General features: G+C 38.5%; 2 protein-coding genes across 3 annotated transcripts; one reads left to right on the top strand and one right to left on the bottom strand.

The window, feature by feature from the left end:
- Window positions 1-2,340: 2,340 nt before the first annotated feature.
- On the top strand, window positions 2,341-6,966 carry LOC144195288 (sodium-dependent serotonin transporter-like). Its single transcript, XM_077714821.1, has 13 exons — window positions 2,341-2,551; window positions 3,101-3,235; window positions 3,386-3,605; window positions 3,709-3,847; window positions 3,914-4,048; window positions 4,875-4,978; window positions 5,163-5,290; window positions 5,369-5,481; window positions 5,616-5,747; window positions 5,843-5,942; window positions 6,038-6,138; window positions 6,310-6,477; window positions 6,562-6,966. Exons 1-13 carry the CDS (start codon window positions 2,359-2,361, stop codon window positions 6,640-6,642), a joined length of 1,749 nt encoding a protein of 582 aa, XP_077570947.1. The 5' UTR covers window positions 2,341-2,358; the 3' UTR covers window positions 6,643-6,966.
- A 2,316-nt stretch (window positions 6,967-9,282) lies between these two features.
- LOC144195106 (ankyrin repeat domain-containing protein 13A-like) lies at window positions 9,283-15,125 on the bottom strand. Of its 2 annotated transcripts, none has more exons than XM_077714505.1 (15): window positions 14,774-15,125; window positions 13,965-14,100; window positions 13,722-13,846; window positions 13,585-13,630; window positions 13,221-13,364; window positions 12,953-13,142; window positions 12,635-12,701; window positions 12,484-12,565; window positions 12,258-12,319; window positions 11,958-12,088; window positions 11,728-11,885; window positions 11,460-11,636; window positions 11,220-11,380; window positions 11,074-11,138; window positions 9,283-10,606 (listed from the first exon to the last, which is right to left on the bottom strand). In XM_077714505.1, the coding sequence occupies exons 1-15, from the start codon at window positions 14,879-14,881 to the stop codon at window positions 10,408-10,410; spliced, it is 1,851 nt and encodes a 616-aa protein (XP_077570631.1). In that variant the 5' UTR covers window positions 14,882-15,125; the 3' UTR covers window positions 9,283-10,407. The 2 variants fall into 2 exon arrangements, with proteins under 2 accessions (XP_077570631.1, XP_077570632.1); XM_077714506.1 differs by lacking the exon at window positions 14,774-15,125 and adding an exon at window positions 14,178-14,219.
- Between the last annotated feature and the right edge of the window lie 324 nt (window positions 15,126-15,449).

Below are 15,449 nucleotides of genomic sequence, written 5' to 3'. Positions count from 1 at the left end.
TTTGCACGTCTATCACTGAAGATGAATTCATTTTCTATTGCAAATATAGACAGAGGAGGATAGTCATTCTGAATAATACAGTACACATTTATGTCATGAGTGAACAGCCTGAGAAAACCTAGAAAAGCATCAGGAAGAACATGAAAATCAATATACGTACTCAGAACTGTGTGACAAACATCCCACTGGGTGACCAGGAAAAGTATGATACAAAAATAACGCATGTACAATGTGTAGAGAAATTCACACAAAAGGATGTGGCTTTATAATATTCATGTGCAAAATAGGACTCACAAATTAAAACATACTCCTCCAAATGATTACAAACCACCAGTACGCAGTGAGCGAAGACATCAATGTTCCAGACGGTTGTGTCTTAGGGCCACAAGTCCCACTTTGCCTCGGAGGCACTGACCTGTCAGGTGGATCAGTTGGCGAAAGAACGTAGTGATTATGCAGCATGACAGACTGAGGAGGTGAATGCCCTGCAAAGATGCTTTTATGGTTATCAGGACCACAACAAACAAAACCCAACTGCTAATGTGAATGTCAAGGTGGACTTAAACCAGCCCAGTCCAATTACTGACCTGCAAATGCAGCCCTTCTGATCACACACACGAGAGTAGCCAAAGTTTAAAAAGAAGCACCTGCCACAGACACTTTCAACTTCTTTTTCCCCCATTTCCCAGTATACATAATGCTAGTAAAATGACTGCCTGGCAGGAATGACTCATACCTGGAACTAAAATGAGATAATAGCCCGTTGTGAAATGCCAAAGCAGGATTTCTGCTCGAGTAAACTGCACACCAGGGCTCTTTCCCAGCCTGAGTGAAACCCACGTTATGTAGTTGCCTTCATTATCATAACTATAAGTTCAAAACCAGCACTTAGGAGGAAGGGGATAAGATTTTTTTTGTTAAGAGTTTTCTGTGACATATTTGCAACTGCCTGTTGCCATTTTAGTGGAAGAGCAACTCAGCGTTGCATCAAATCTTCAAGTTTGAGGAACAGCAACGGCGTGTCATCCCCATGCGTGTTGCCCGTCGGCATCGTCTGCGGGCATGGCTGACATGCACATGTCCGCGTGTGATTGGAGTCGACGTGCTCTAACGGGCGATGGAGGCTCCTGTCAGTCTGATGTTCTTCTACTGCTATGTGCCAATGCAGATTGACAGAATGGTGTACTCAGAGAAGGGCAGAGCTATACGGGTTGTTATCTTCTTGCTTTTAGAGCCCCAGGACGAGCACACCTCGGCTGAGCAGCCACGGCTTACACCTTTCTCGGCATATTGTTCTCATGAAGACATTCTAGTCTGTAGAAACGTGAGCCAAGCATACCGCTGCCAGGACGTACACCTAAAAATTGGATGCCTGGCCAGAGAGCAATGATCTTTGACCTTTCAGATGTTCTTCTGAATTTAGAGGGATTAAATTACCATGTTCCTTTTTTCTGCACACTGCAATAACTCAGAATGCTTGGCTATTTGTTGTAATACTGCCTCATACCTTGGACATTTTTCCTTTTAGGTGACACATTAGGATGGAACTGTGTGTCTCTCAGTGCCATCTTCTTTTACCAGACTAACTTTATTTGATGCACTCAGCACTTACAGACAAATGTGAGCTCTCTGAATATCCCATTTCCAATTTGCAATACACTTATGCTAAAAGTGACGGATTGCAAATGATCTTTTAACAGGTTGTCTTTGTAGGTGCATTTTAGCCTCTGCAATTTTATGCTTACAAATGCTATTAGCACTTGATCCAGTGCTTCAGTTGGGTTAACTTACTGAAATGTTAAGAGTTTCCTGTGACATATTTGGAAATGTCATTTTAGTATAATTTAGTTTTTACTTTCATAAGAGTTTCAATCACCAGTCTCACTTATTTTATCTTCAGGCAGAGAATGTTGTCTTATGAAGTAGTGTGAGGAAGAGTAGAAATAGATCTTTATAAAATCTTTCAGGGAGGATGTTTCTGTACTAATTGGAAACTTTGTTTTAGCGTGTTTAATATTGGAATATATTTTGGTCATCTTTTTTTGATCTCCTAATACTGAGTCTCGATTCGATACACCAGAAAATATAAAGAAGGGTAAAAAGCATTGGCATTCATCTTTAACGTTTCTTATAAAAATTGCCAGACTTTCATTCATTTAAACTTTAGCAATAATGACCTAAATTTATTTTATTACTATGCAAATTGAAAGATCCTCGAATGTCTCTCTTACCGGAATCCAGGTGTCTCGCTGGGTTCCGCCCACTGCTCCCAGTCATCACTACAGGAGAAGCCCCCACCTCCGTCCGTCTCTCGTCTGACTGACTTTGCAGTCTGTGGCCCAACAGAACTCAGCGGTCATGGCTGCTAGTCTGATCCACCACGGCTCCCCGAAGCCCGGATACACGTCCACCAACGTGCCAATCATCACGCAGACGGATTCAAGGGATAAATGGAGCAAAAAGATGGACTTTCTGCTGTCTGTTGTTGGCTTTGCTGTGGACCTGGGAAATGTTTGGAGGTTTCCTTATATTTGTTACCAGAATGGTGGCGGTAAGATTCTTTTAAGTTCACAATTTTTACTTTTTACTGGATCTTGAGTTTTTGTATGTAGCTAGTATTCTGTAGCATAACCTTAAAAGAATATGAAAGTGCGTACACTGTCCATGGTGCTGAAAATGGCTCATTACAGGTGGGTGGGGGCATGCTTTTAGGAAAAAGACTTTTAATAAACTCATTTTGGGTGAAGTATGTTCAAGTATAGAATGTAAAGAAATTGTTTTCAATTACACTTTAAAAGTCTACACTTGATTTTATTAGTTTATTCAAAACTAAATTTAAGCAGGTATTAAGTAGGCTAATTCTTAATATATAAATATTCAAATAATTTGTAAAGTAATACAGTTAAGTTGATTCTCAAAATTTAACAATAACATTAAAAGCAGAAAAATAAAAGAATGTCACATTTTAGTTTAGATTATCGCTTCTTATGCATCCTTACTTTTCCTTGCTTATGAAACTGCATACTATTTTAACACTTCTCCTTGCTTAAAGTCATTTTACCGTTGGCTTGTGTGCATTTGTTTACGTGTGAGAGTGCAGGAGCTTTCCTTATCCCTTATATTCTGATGGCCATCTTTGGGGGAGTGCCACTCTTTTATATGGAGCTGGCTCTGGGACAGTTTCACAGAACCGGCGCCATATCAATATGGAAACACATCTGTCCAATTTTTAAAGGTAATCCACAAATACCAACTTCAAAAGTACAGTGAGGTGGTTTTAGTAAATTTGTCCTCTTCATGCAGCAAATCATGTCATCAAAATATAACTACATAACCACTGACTCTTTAAAAAATATAAAGTATATTGCTTTCTTTTGTATTTTAGGTATTGGATATGCCATTTGCGTCATCGCACTTTATGTTTCCTTCTATTACAACACCATCATCGCATGGGCTCTCTTCTACTTCTACTCCTCCTTCTCCACCATCTTGCCATGGACAAACTGTGACAACGCATGGAACACGGATAATTGCACTAATTATTTTGGCGTAGATAACGTCACCTGGACGAATTCTTCCCGATCTCCAGCAGAGGAATTTTACACGTAAGTGCATGTAAGTGTTTGTATTTAAATGCTTGCAGTGGAATAGTTTTGCTTTGCGCTTGTGGATTATCTGGTAATGGCAGGATGCGTTTCTTCCTGACAGGAGAAACGTCCTAGAAATCCACAAGTCCTCGGGCCTGGCCAATGTGGGAGGTGTTCGCTGGCAGCTGATGCTCTGCCTTTTTCTCATTTTCACGATAGTTTACTTCAGTCTGTGGAAGGGGGTGAAGACATCTGGGAAGGTAACACATTGTTATTTTTTTTCTTTTCTAACAAGACAAGAGATAGTTTCTCAACTTTGCCTGCAGGTTGTGTGGGTGACTGCCACTTTGCCCTACATTGTCCTATTGATCCTGTTAATCCGTGGTGCCACTCTCCCAGGAGCTTGGAAAGGAGTGGTATTTTATCTCAAACCGAATTGGGAGAAGCTGCTGGAAACCAGTGTGAGTAAATCTTGGTCTCCCAGAAGGAAACAAACAAAAAAAAACAGTTGAGCAATTCTAATAATCCTTTATTTTTACAGATATTAGCTACCTCTGTTTACTTCAAGAGTTTTTTTTGCCACTTCTGTAATCATTTTTGTCCACTTTTCACAAAAATGAATACTCTACCTTATCATGGGAAGTAGCATTTTAATCACAATTGAAACAATCCTTGTACATATTTTGAGAAGTAAACATTTGGGTTATGGAAGTTTTGGTTGCCTGGAATCAAATTAACATACAAAAATGTTTGAGTCGTAAGTCGGTCTGGAATATCATTTCAAAATATGAAATCCCAGCAATGTTAAAACACTAAATGAATATAATAGTATGATTTTTTTCTGTGTTAAAAGGCTTAGTATCTCTCTGGCTCTGTGAGGCAGTCTGGTAAAACCTGCGTGCGCTTTGGTTGAAGGCGAATATGTATGAGAAGAAATGAGATGCATAAATAAGCTACAGAGCGGCATAATAAGATGCATAATTGGTTTAGATTTTCTGCTCATTAACAAACGCCTCCCTTTTCTGACTCACAACACTGCCCTCTTCTTTTTAACACACTGCTCTTCAGATCTCCCAGTGTACAGCTGGTTGACAACAAGGCAGCCACAGTATATGCAAAACTGACACAATAATACTTCTCCTCCATACACACAATTATACACATACCTTGGGGGAAAAAGGAGTGATTGATGAATTATTGGGAATTTCAGCCAGATTTTTCTTTTCGTTTTGTCACAGCTCACTCTTGTCTTTGCAGACTTCAATTTCTTTTTGACTCTTTTTCAAGGTGTGGGTGGACGCCGCTGCTCAGATCTTCTTCTCTCTTGGTCCAGGCTTTGGAGTGCTACTGGCACTCTCCAGTTATAACCCTTTCTCTAATAATTGTTATCGGTAAGAACTGACTTTTTTCTGAGCACAATTAAACAGGCTTCTTTTCATTTTTTTTAAAAAATAATAACATTTTGATTTGGATTTCTTCAAAATTGCACTTGTTGCACTGCCTAAAAATATCTACCAAACTATGTCTATTATTTAATATTCATTGTCATTTCTGTTGTTTTTTCTGTTGTTTTAGTGACGCCATTGTGACCAGTTTGGTCAACTGTCTGACCAGTTTCATCTCAGGGTTCGTCATCTTTACAGTGCTGGGGTACATGGCCGAGATGAGAAAAGTCAAGGTTGAGGATGTGGCCAAAGATAAAGGTGAACCCACGACAACAACAACATTTTTACCCATAATTACACGGAACTTATCACATATCCATGTTGTCATGATCACAGGACCCAGTTTACTTTTCATCACCTACCCCGAGGCTATTGCCAACATGGTGGGCTCGACTTTTTTCGCAATTATATTTTTTGTCATGATGATCACACTGGGGCTTGACAGCACGGTATGAACAAATATTGCTTTTAATCAATACGTCTTTAAAGCAAAAAAAAAAAAATACTGTATTATATTGTTACTTTGAATATGCATTTGCTGTGATAGTTGAAATAAGTCAATTGGATTCTTTATTTGTTTCAGTTTGGTGGGCTGGAAGCCATCATCACGGCTGTATTGGATGAATACCCTGATCGTTTTTCTCAAAGACGGGAACTCTTTGTCCTTTGCTTGGTGGTGGTCTGTTTTCTAGGCTCTTTGAGTACTCTTACAAATGTAATTAAAATAAATGACCACTTCTTTGTCCTTTAATGAGCTGCGATGGCATATTTTAGGAAGAAAACATTGACTTGACATTGGTTGATTAACAGGGTGGTGCCTATGTTGTCAAGCTGCTAGAAGAGTTTGGGGTCGGATGTTCCATCATTGCCGTGGGATTTCTTGAGGCCATTGCGGTTTCTTGGTTCTATGGTAAGCACAAAATTGAGTGTTTTTTTTTAAATTACAAGAATCAACTGTAATATTATAATCCACAATGGCTTTTCTCTTACCTATCTTGCTTTCAGGTATCAACAGATTCAGCAATGATGTTCAAGCCATGCTGGGCAAAGCCCCAGGAATGTTTTGGAAGGTGTGCTGGGTTGCCATCAGCCCCGCCTTTCTTGCGGTAAGAAGAAAAAAAAATAGAACTGTTCAGGAATATGACTTATTTTTTACGAAATGGAAATTTAAACACAGATAATTGTACATAAACCCAACTGTGCCCAAGAAAAGAAAGCAGTTGTGTATCAACTAATGATACATTGTATTTTTTCCCATGTTTATCCTCCATTTTCAGTATATCATGGTGAGTTCCCTGCTGAAATCCCCATTACTTACATTGTTTGACTACAAGTACCCCGACTGGAGCATCACGGTTGGGTACATCATTGGTTTGTCATCCCTGATGTGGATCCCCATTTACATGGTATACAAAATGGTGTGGACACCAGGATCTCTCAAACAGGTCAGTAAAAATGAGAAAGAAGTTTGGAAAATGTGAGCGTAGATTGGCGTCGTATTCTCAATATAACTACTTTTTAACTGACAGAGGCTGGCAGTGTGTTTGAGACCCGAGAGGACCTTGCCAGATATTCACACCGACAGCCTAACCATGGCCATCGTTCCATAGAAAATACTGCATTTGATAATGTCTTTCTTGTATTTGACAAGTTTTATCTGTGGCATAATGACTGTTGTTCAGCCTGTGTGGTCAGTTTGGGTTTCTATTTGGTGAATTTTACAAGCCACTGCTGAATTAAAATGGAATCATTTGCTATATTGTAAACAAAAAAAATGTACTTGTGTTCACTGATATAGTTGAAAACCAGGAGTTTACACACATATGAGAGTTTTTATTTACCTCTCTCACTTTCTGTTATGATAACATTTTTCCTCTTGCAGGTCAATTAGAGTCAATCAAGTTATCCCTAACAGCTAAATGCCAAATGATGAGAATACGAGTTCTAAATAATAATTTCTGTGTCTGCTTTCAAGCAGTTTGCTGACATAAAGCAGGTCTACAATGATGTGTTTTAGTCATGATTATGTGAACATCTTGTTTTAAAACCCTCTGAGTGATTGTAGTGATCAATTGATATTAAATAAAAATGTTGTTATTGTCTTTTTGAATATATTTCTAAAAAGAATTTTCCTAGACACAGGACAGTTGGGGTAGGGTGTCATCATAGTATAATTCATAATATAGTATATTGTCTATCAAAACATAACAAGTTTAAAAGAAACAACAACCTGCAAGGCTTAAAAGAACACACATGTAAGCCCATGAATTATGTAAGATCTACTAAAGGATTTTCTTTTTTAAGTAAAGGAACCCATGACTTCAAAGATGGTTGATAGGAACATAGACGGAAGCGTAAAGTACTTTATAACATACATGATCCACCATCACGATCAAAGCTGCTTTGTGTCATTGACTATTGAAGTAGACAACAGCAAACACATAAAAGAGCTTTCTAAAATGGCTGCTTCTCTTCTACCTAACATGATCCAATTGACACAGAGTAGAAGAGAAATATGTATAGATATACCAATTAGAAAATAAAACAAAATGAATGTGATGCATTTATGAGGAAAAACAGAAAATGTGTCATTAAAGATTGAGCATTTGGGAAAGTACAATTTGTTGACATTCTTTTCCTTTGAGAAATATATAGTACTACTACATTTTACTCAGGACAATTACATAAGCTTATAACCTCAAGGAGCTTGACCTTTAAATCATTTCTTGATTGCTCTTTGACATTTACGAGATTAGAAATGCGATGAAGGCCTGACACTTTCAAGTTGGTTCCCAGTCAGATGCCAGTTATTATAATGTATATTACTCTCCTGATGTTTACATGGGTCAAGAGAAAGTCAATTAAAATCAGCGTTTGTGATGATTACATCTTGAGGCAGGTTTTCTTTTACAAATTTACACAAATGGCAGGGGAACACCCTGAATTGGTTGCCATTCAATTGCAGGGCTCATTGAAATGTGACACACATTTATTTATAAATATTTATAAAAAAGTAGGGAAATGCGCAAGCAACAACAACAAACAAACAAAATAATAAATACACAATAAGTAATAAAAACAAGCAATCAATAAATAAATATCTAGTCAACAATAAGTGGTATTCAACATAGATAAGTAGTCATCATGAATCACATATATAAGTACAACATGTGACTATGAAGTTTTGGTCCAAGTGCAAGATAAGAAATTAGTCTTGGTTAGGTCCACCTAGGTTTGAGTTCGAGATTAGAGTTTTTTGGTCGGATTTAGGACCCTGATTTCCCATAACAGAAGCAAGTTCATCCTCCTCCTCCTCTTCCCCCTCTTCCTCATCACCATCATCATCATCATCATCATCGTCGTCATAGCCACCATATTTTTCCACCGCTGTGATGCTAGGCGTCGTCCCACAAGCATTATTCATGTCACTTATTTTTTTGGTGGATGGAGAGGACGACGACGAGTCTTCGGTGGGCGAAAGATCGTATGTGGTCTTACGCAAGCAAAATTTGGGTAAGAAATAAACGGCGATTGGAAGCAGGGTTCATTCATTCCAAAGGATTTCCGGATGGGCGACCACGCCTTTTCTATGTTTTGGGAATTGTATAGCTCTCTTTTTTTCAATAATCGCAAATCAAATGAATACTATTAAAAGCTTTATAAATGCATGATTGTTGTTGTTTGGCCACAGTCACGCTGGGAAGCGTCGTTGGCGTCCTCCTGCTGCTGATGATCATCATGGCCGTGTGCGTCTACAAGCCCCTCTCTAGGCGTTGAGGTGGTCTCCACTCCATTACCATGGAGATGAAAACTTATAAGATGCAAGTTCAGGGTCCCTTCAATGCTCATCGGATTTCCCAGCACCAGAGGTCTTCACATTGACTTAAGTGGCAGTACCACTTGCCTATTTATTTGGGACATCATGTACTGACTTTAAGCCATATTTAAGTTAAATATGAGTTCATTGCAAAGTACTGTGTATTTTTTCAGGGTATTTTAAAAACATGTTTATTTTTATCCCATGATATTACACATGTTGTATGCCTTGGTTTAAAGGAAAAATACACTTAGTATACAGAAATTACTCATTTGTCTTGTCTTCATTTATTCAATACTTTGTGCTTTTTCCCACTATTAATTATTAATTTTTGGAAGGTTCATAAAATGGGGGCTAGAGCCTATCCCAGCCAACTATAGGACAGCCTGAATCGGACACAAATTAACAGATTAAACACAAATTGTCGTGAGAGTTATGGAAATAAAGTGCTTTTATTTTATGAACAGCTGCAGCTCAAATGTTACAAAGATCTCAACTGACAACAAAGTTATTTTTTTCTTTAAGATTGGCAAAATTTCACTTTTCACCACGTACCAGAGGTTAAGATTTACAGAGCGTGCTGGTCATAGTGGTTGGTCATATGTAAAATGATGAGGCTGAGTGGTTATTCAACATCTTGGTGGGTAAAACTTTCTGCCTATCTGATAATAAACTAAAACTTCATTTAGTTATAAGTGACACTTGCTAAACTTTCTGTCAACTAACAGACAAATTCTGTTGGCACATGCTGGAACACGACAAATTAAACACGAGGTTTGCAGTTTGTGGCTACAGGAGGAACAAGAATGGCTGAGCGCCTTAAGGAATAGCAAAAAAGAAAAATTGTTCCTTTTTTATATTTTAAACTGAGCATCATTTAAAAAAATCATACAAAAGCCACTTTAAATAAAGAAATTAAAAAAAAGCAATATATACAATTGCTGCAGAAATTTGGATTTTCTTGCAGTATTTTTTTTCTTGGCCTTCTAATAGGTACAAGACACCTGTGTGTGCTTTTAGTTAGTAGTATAGCAATAATGTATGAGAAACTAACAGGGGTTTAGATGTGTTTTCAAAAAAAGGGTTTGCCAAACTTCACCCTGAGATTTCCGTTAACCAATATGAATGACTTCTTGCATGATACCCTCCGTTTTTTTTAAACAAAACAACCCTAATCAGGATTTAAAATCGGAGCTAAGCGGAGATAAGGGAGAGCGCCTACTTGTGCAGAGTTACCTGACATAGTCATTTTTTGTTAACATTCTCATGAGCTGCCTTAAGGCTGAGTGAGGTAAGATGGGGCTGCCTTTAAAAGTACTGAAAGCCCACAACACCTCAGAGCCTATCATTGATCGAGCTGTAAGACGGAGAATCAGCATCTAGATATGGAATAACGTAAGACCCCTTACCCAAAACACCCTTTAAAAAGTTAACGAGAATTTTGCCTGATCAACACCAGACGGTTAAAGGGAAAAGCTGCAGTTGCATAGAAGATGGGAGTTGAATAATGAGGTGAGATGGTCACCTTGCGATATTTATCGATTCCCTCTTCATCCTTTTACTTCTCAGTTAGCGATAGCTGTAAAATCTTCTCCAACTCCTCCTCTTCTTGCTTCCTCAGTCGATCTTCTCGCTCTTGAGCTCGTACGGAGAGCTCCATGGCCAAGTGGAGCTCTGACTCGTGGCTTGAGGTTGAGAAGGTGCTTGTGGGGCTGGAGGTGTCGCCATAATCCACTAGCACCCCCTCCGGGATACTCCTGAAATGACAGGAGACACAGATCATTGGTAAAATGTGTGTAAAAAATGTGTTCCTTCCTGACTACTCTTTAAAACAGTGTCTTAGGAGATCATTGAAATGCACTTAACTGTTTAAAAACAAATTTTTGTTCATCAATCAATGCGCACAGAATAAAGGGTACACTTCAATGCCCTGCTACTTGACATCAAACTTATTTTTCCAGGCTCCACATTGTAGTGGAGGCTTTCTGACTCTGAACCATGATGAACCCCCAGATGAATTAGTCAATTTGTGTAAATATTTTACCATTAACAGAATTTATGAGACATGATTCTTGTTATAAAATTAAAATGTTCCTCAATGTTGGTTGAAAATACTAATAATCACAGTCTTACTGGCCAGCATGTGGATTTTCTCTAAAGATTGTAGTAAAAGTATAATTGATAGCAAAATAAACAACATCTCATTCAAATAAGGAAAGGCCACCTGTCACTCTGGCTGTTGATCATGACATCAGTGTTTTCGCTGTGTGCTTCATCTCCTATTCCCTCCTGTAGTGACATAAGGTGGCAAAGATTGCAAATACGGAAGATGAAAACTAAATGGATGATAAAAACGAGGTGATGTTCCACCTGGTCAGGGACAATTTGGGAATCCAAGAGACTTTGATGGATTGCATACTGCAAAAACTCTTCATCATTACTAGACACAGTAGCGAGACGGCTGCCCCCTCTGCGGTGGTAGTTGTCGGGTATCGCAAATACAGACGGACACACTTGAAATAGTTGAGGTTCTGGAATCACATGAAAATCACATTCAAGGAAACGACAATTTAACTTGTTTATTATACAATTGAGAGTATTCCTTCCTACCTCCAGGTTCTTCGTCCTCGCCGGAGGATGGTGTGGCTGCTGGTGTGGCTCCTGGTGTGGCTCCTGGTGTGGCTGCTGGTGTGGCTGCTGGTGTTATGTTGGCTTCATCTTCAGTACTGCATTTATTAACATTCCCAAAAGTAATCCTTGCATTCAGCACGTGAAATAACGGAATCTCTGAAGAACAAAGTAGTTGAGATCAATTAGATGTTTTGCTCCACCCACCCGACAAAGTCAGTTCCCTGACTCACAACGCAACGGCAATCACCAATTTTGATAGGAAATCCAGGAGGGAATTTCAGCGTGACAAAGTCTCGCAGCCTCGCAAAATGCGAGCTGGTTCGAGCCATGAGGTCAATGATGGGGGTCACCTGTTCCACCAGGGATAGGGGGTGTTCTTCGCTCATCCACAATGTGCCTTTAAACCTGTGCGAGAAAGAAATGCAGCAACGTCAATGCCGATTCCGTCGAAGAGGTTCTTTGAGGATCCTGTCTTACTTTTGTGTTCGGACGCTCAGCTCAATCGGTCGGCCAATGTCTCGATTTCCCAAATCGAAATTAGGGTTGAAATATTCTTCTGGGGTGATGGCTGTGGGATTTGTGGCAGTTGCATATTCAAGTGTCAGGTCCTGGAAGAGCAAGCAAGCACACAACTCATCAGATTGCATGAAATACAAGTTGTAAATTCATTCACCAACAGAAAAGATGAGTGGCAATCGTACAATACACTAAAATCAAATAAGAGCTGTTTTAAAATGTTTCATTGCCATGCTTCTTAAAGTATAGATAAAAAATTACCCCTTGTGCGCTTATGTGCTGTTCAACTGTCCCGACCAGAGACTCCAAGATGTTCCTTTCACCTTTTCAAAGAGTTATATTAATATACAACCTGCTGTGGACAATGACTTTTTAATTTAGTTTAGTGTTTACACTACTACAGTATTGGTACAATACAGTACAAATAAAGTAAATTGTCCATATGTCAACTTTTAAGGCAGATATAGTAAAATTGTCTTCTACATACTCTTGATCCTGGCTTTTTCTTCATCCGTTAGATGTTCCGTCCTTGTTCTGATAACCACATTTACATTGTTCACGCTGAAAATCTAAGAAAGTCATGTCAAAGTTATTAACAGACATAATTGGCTTTGGAATTACAAATAATGTTTTCAAACCTTTGTTTCAAATCCATTGACTAATTCAGTTTTATCTGTCCTCCAGCCCCAAATTCCAGACTTGTTCCTATCAAATGACAAAAACAAATGTCACCTTTAAACAGAAGTGGCCCACCCACTTTAATTTAATATGAAATGACGCATACTATAAAAATCTATATTACAGATCATTTTCTGACCCACTCTCTGGTAAGAAAATGTTTTATTGGTGTTTATTGCAAATGTTATATTTTGAAAGAAGCTAACTGCCAAGTGAATTGAACAAAATCCCACCAAGGTTTAACGCCAAGCTTGATTCGAAGAAATGAATACACTTGCCTCTCAAAAGCAATATACTTTGTATCCAAGTATGTGTTGACAATCGGAGTAGTCAACCTTTTGGCCACTTCCTGTTCAGCCGGTTGCATTGACTCCAGTGTGACATCTTCCATCTCCTGGGATATTAAGAAACGCTCTACGTCTACCACTTGATCATCATGATTCACCTCCATCAACTCTGCGCAAGAATCTGGCAAGGAAATTGTTTAGTTCTATTTTCCATGTCATATAAAGTGTTTTTTTTTTTTTAATGTACACACAGACATACCATCTCCTTTGAAAAGGTAGCTCCGTCGCCCTCTGATCCAAGTCATATTTTCAAATCCTAAAAGAGTTGCATCCACACGCAAGCTGGCTCCACTTTTCCAGATGCGACACACATCGCTTGGGCAAACCCGGGACACAAGAGGGACTGAGAAGAACAATAAAATGAAATGATAAAGTAAAAGGAAAAAAAACACTATGAGTCACTTTAATAAAAAAGCTAAATAATGTCGTCATTCCAGTATGACCACAAAAGCCTCTGGGTGAATGGAAAGGCATATTTTCAAATGTGCATGAATATATTTACAGTCCTGACCGTCAACTTCCTAAAAAAATACAAAAAAGTAGGACAATATTTGCACACTTACTCCAGCTGGTGAATTCCCACTTCATTTCCATATAGAAGTCTGGAGACTGGGGATGAAATATACAAATAAAGCAACTAGAAATTGAATTAAATGTTGCTGAAAACAAATAGGACATTTTATAATGCGTTAAGTTTAACCTCTCGGATCTTTGACAAAAGCTGAGGGACGCCTTCCAAAGCAGTAGATGCTTTTAAATAGTCTCTCCGTTGAAGAACTAACTGAACCATCTCTGGATCTCCCGTGCTGACGGCTTCCTGCAGGACTAAATAGACATTTATAGTTATTAGAAAAACAAAAAAAGATCTGAACCAAGCGATATTAAGTCTGCTAGAGATACCAGTATGTCAAAATGGCACTGCATGTAGAGATTAAACACAAACCTGTCCAGTTAGAGGCATTTTCTTTAGTAACTTGAGCTCCATGCCTAAGGAGGACTCTCACAGACTCCATGTGTCCCAGTGACACAGCCAAGTGCAGGGGTGTCCGACCTCTCGGATCCACAGTTTCAATGTCATTCTGGAAAAAAAAAAAAAAAACTTATTTCAAGAAATATAACAAAACGGGCAATTGAACGTGAGAATTACAGAATGTACAGTCAATCGAAGTACACTGAGTCCTCTGAGTGACATCAATGGTCCTCCCTAACAATACACAGCTGTTGTATAATGACAAAAAAGGCTTTTGATTTGATTCGAACACATTTTCAAATAATCTGAGATGTGCTTGCATAAATTTGCACACCCATGCACTCTGATTTGCACAACCACAAGAAAATTGTATTTGCACTTTAAAAAAAATTAACTCAAGCACGACACGCCAAAAATTGGAGCATTTTTCAAATAAATTTAGTAAATGATATTAGGTTAACTCGATAGGTATTCGTATTCCTGATGTCAGCATCAATCAAAATTAGCCATGCTAGATTTTTCAGACGAGATCAGAAAAAAAGAAGACATACATCAGTCGAATGTATAAATGCGTCTTGAATAAAAATGTACCTGATTACTCTAAATCAGGGACAGTGAAAATATGCAAACTACCAAACATGCAGGGCAATCGTTGAAAGATTTGATGGTGCACAGTACACTAGTCGAGGCGATCATTTTTCTTCCCCTAGCAAATTCCTAGCTTTGATGAGCTAACAATCATTAGTGCCTTCCATTTGGGTCTAGACAGCTACTTTACTAACCTGTAGCAGTGTAATTTGCTGCTCCAGCGTCCTATAATTATTCTCCCAGACTGCAGAGTGCAATGGGAACTCCGTTCGGATGTCTTCGCTAACATTAACTGTAGACATATTCACTGTGCGTGCAACCTTACAGCAACGTTAGCGAGCTTCTTCTAGACACGACCGGGGCGAAAGCCTATGTCTTCTCCCATGCAACAACTAAAATTATCCGTCATGACATCGACATGTTCCGAAAAAAATGAATCAAAATAGATCGTCTCATTAGACTCACGCGAAAAGCTTCCCCAAAACAAAAGTTTGAACAAGGAAGTAGATGGAAGAGTCCATCACAGTGGCAGGGGTAGTCGAGCAAGAAATAAAATCGCGTCAAATAGATATGTATATAATTAATTAGAACAGGAAAGTATCAAATATTTTAAAATAGGCTTAATTTTATAAAACAAAGTATTGGTGATGCGATGAAGATTAAATTGTGTTATCGTTTTGCAAATAAATATAGTGAACTCGCTAGTTCTACAGCGGATACGTCCATTGAGGTCATTGCAGGGGTGTCAGAATATTGGACTGTGTAATGTGCCATGAAAACATGCGTTATTAAGTTTATACGAGGAATAAACACATGAAACATATGTTAATAATATTCTATAATTATATTCAACCATATGGGTATAATATG

The sequence above is a fragment of the Stigmatopora nigra genome, chromosome 4 (assembly GCF_051989575.1).
Source record: "Stigmatopora nigra isolate UIUO_SnigA chromosome 4, RoL_Snig_1.1, whole genome shotgun sequence".
NCBI lineage: Eukaryota > Metazoa > Chordata > Actinopteri > Syngnathiformes > Syngnathidae > Stigmatopora > Stigmatopora nigra.
This window is presented reverse-complemented; position numbering and strand designations above follow the sequence as displayed.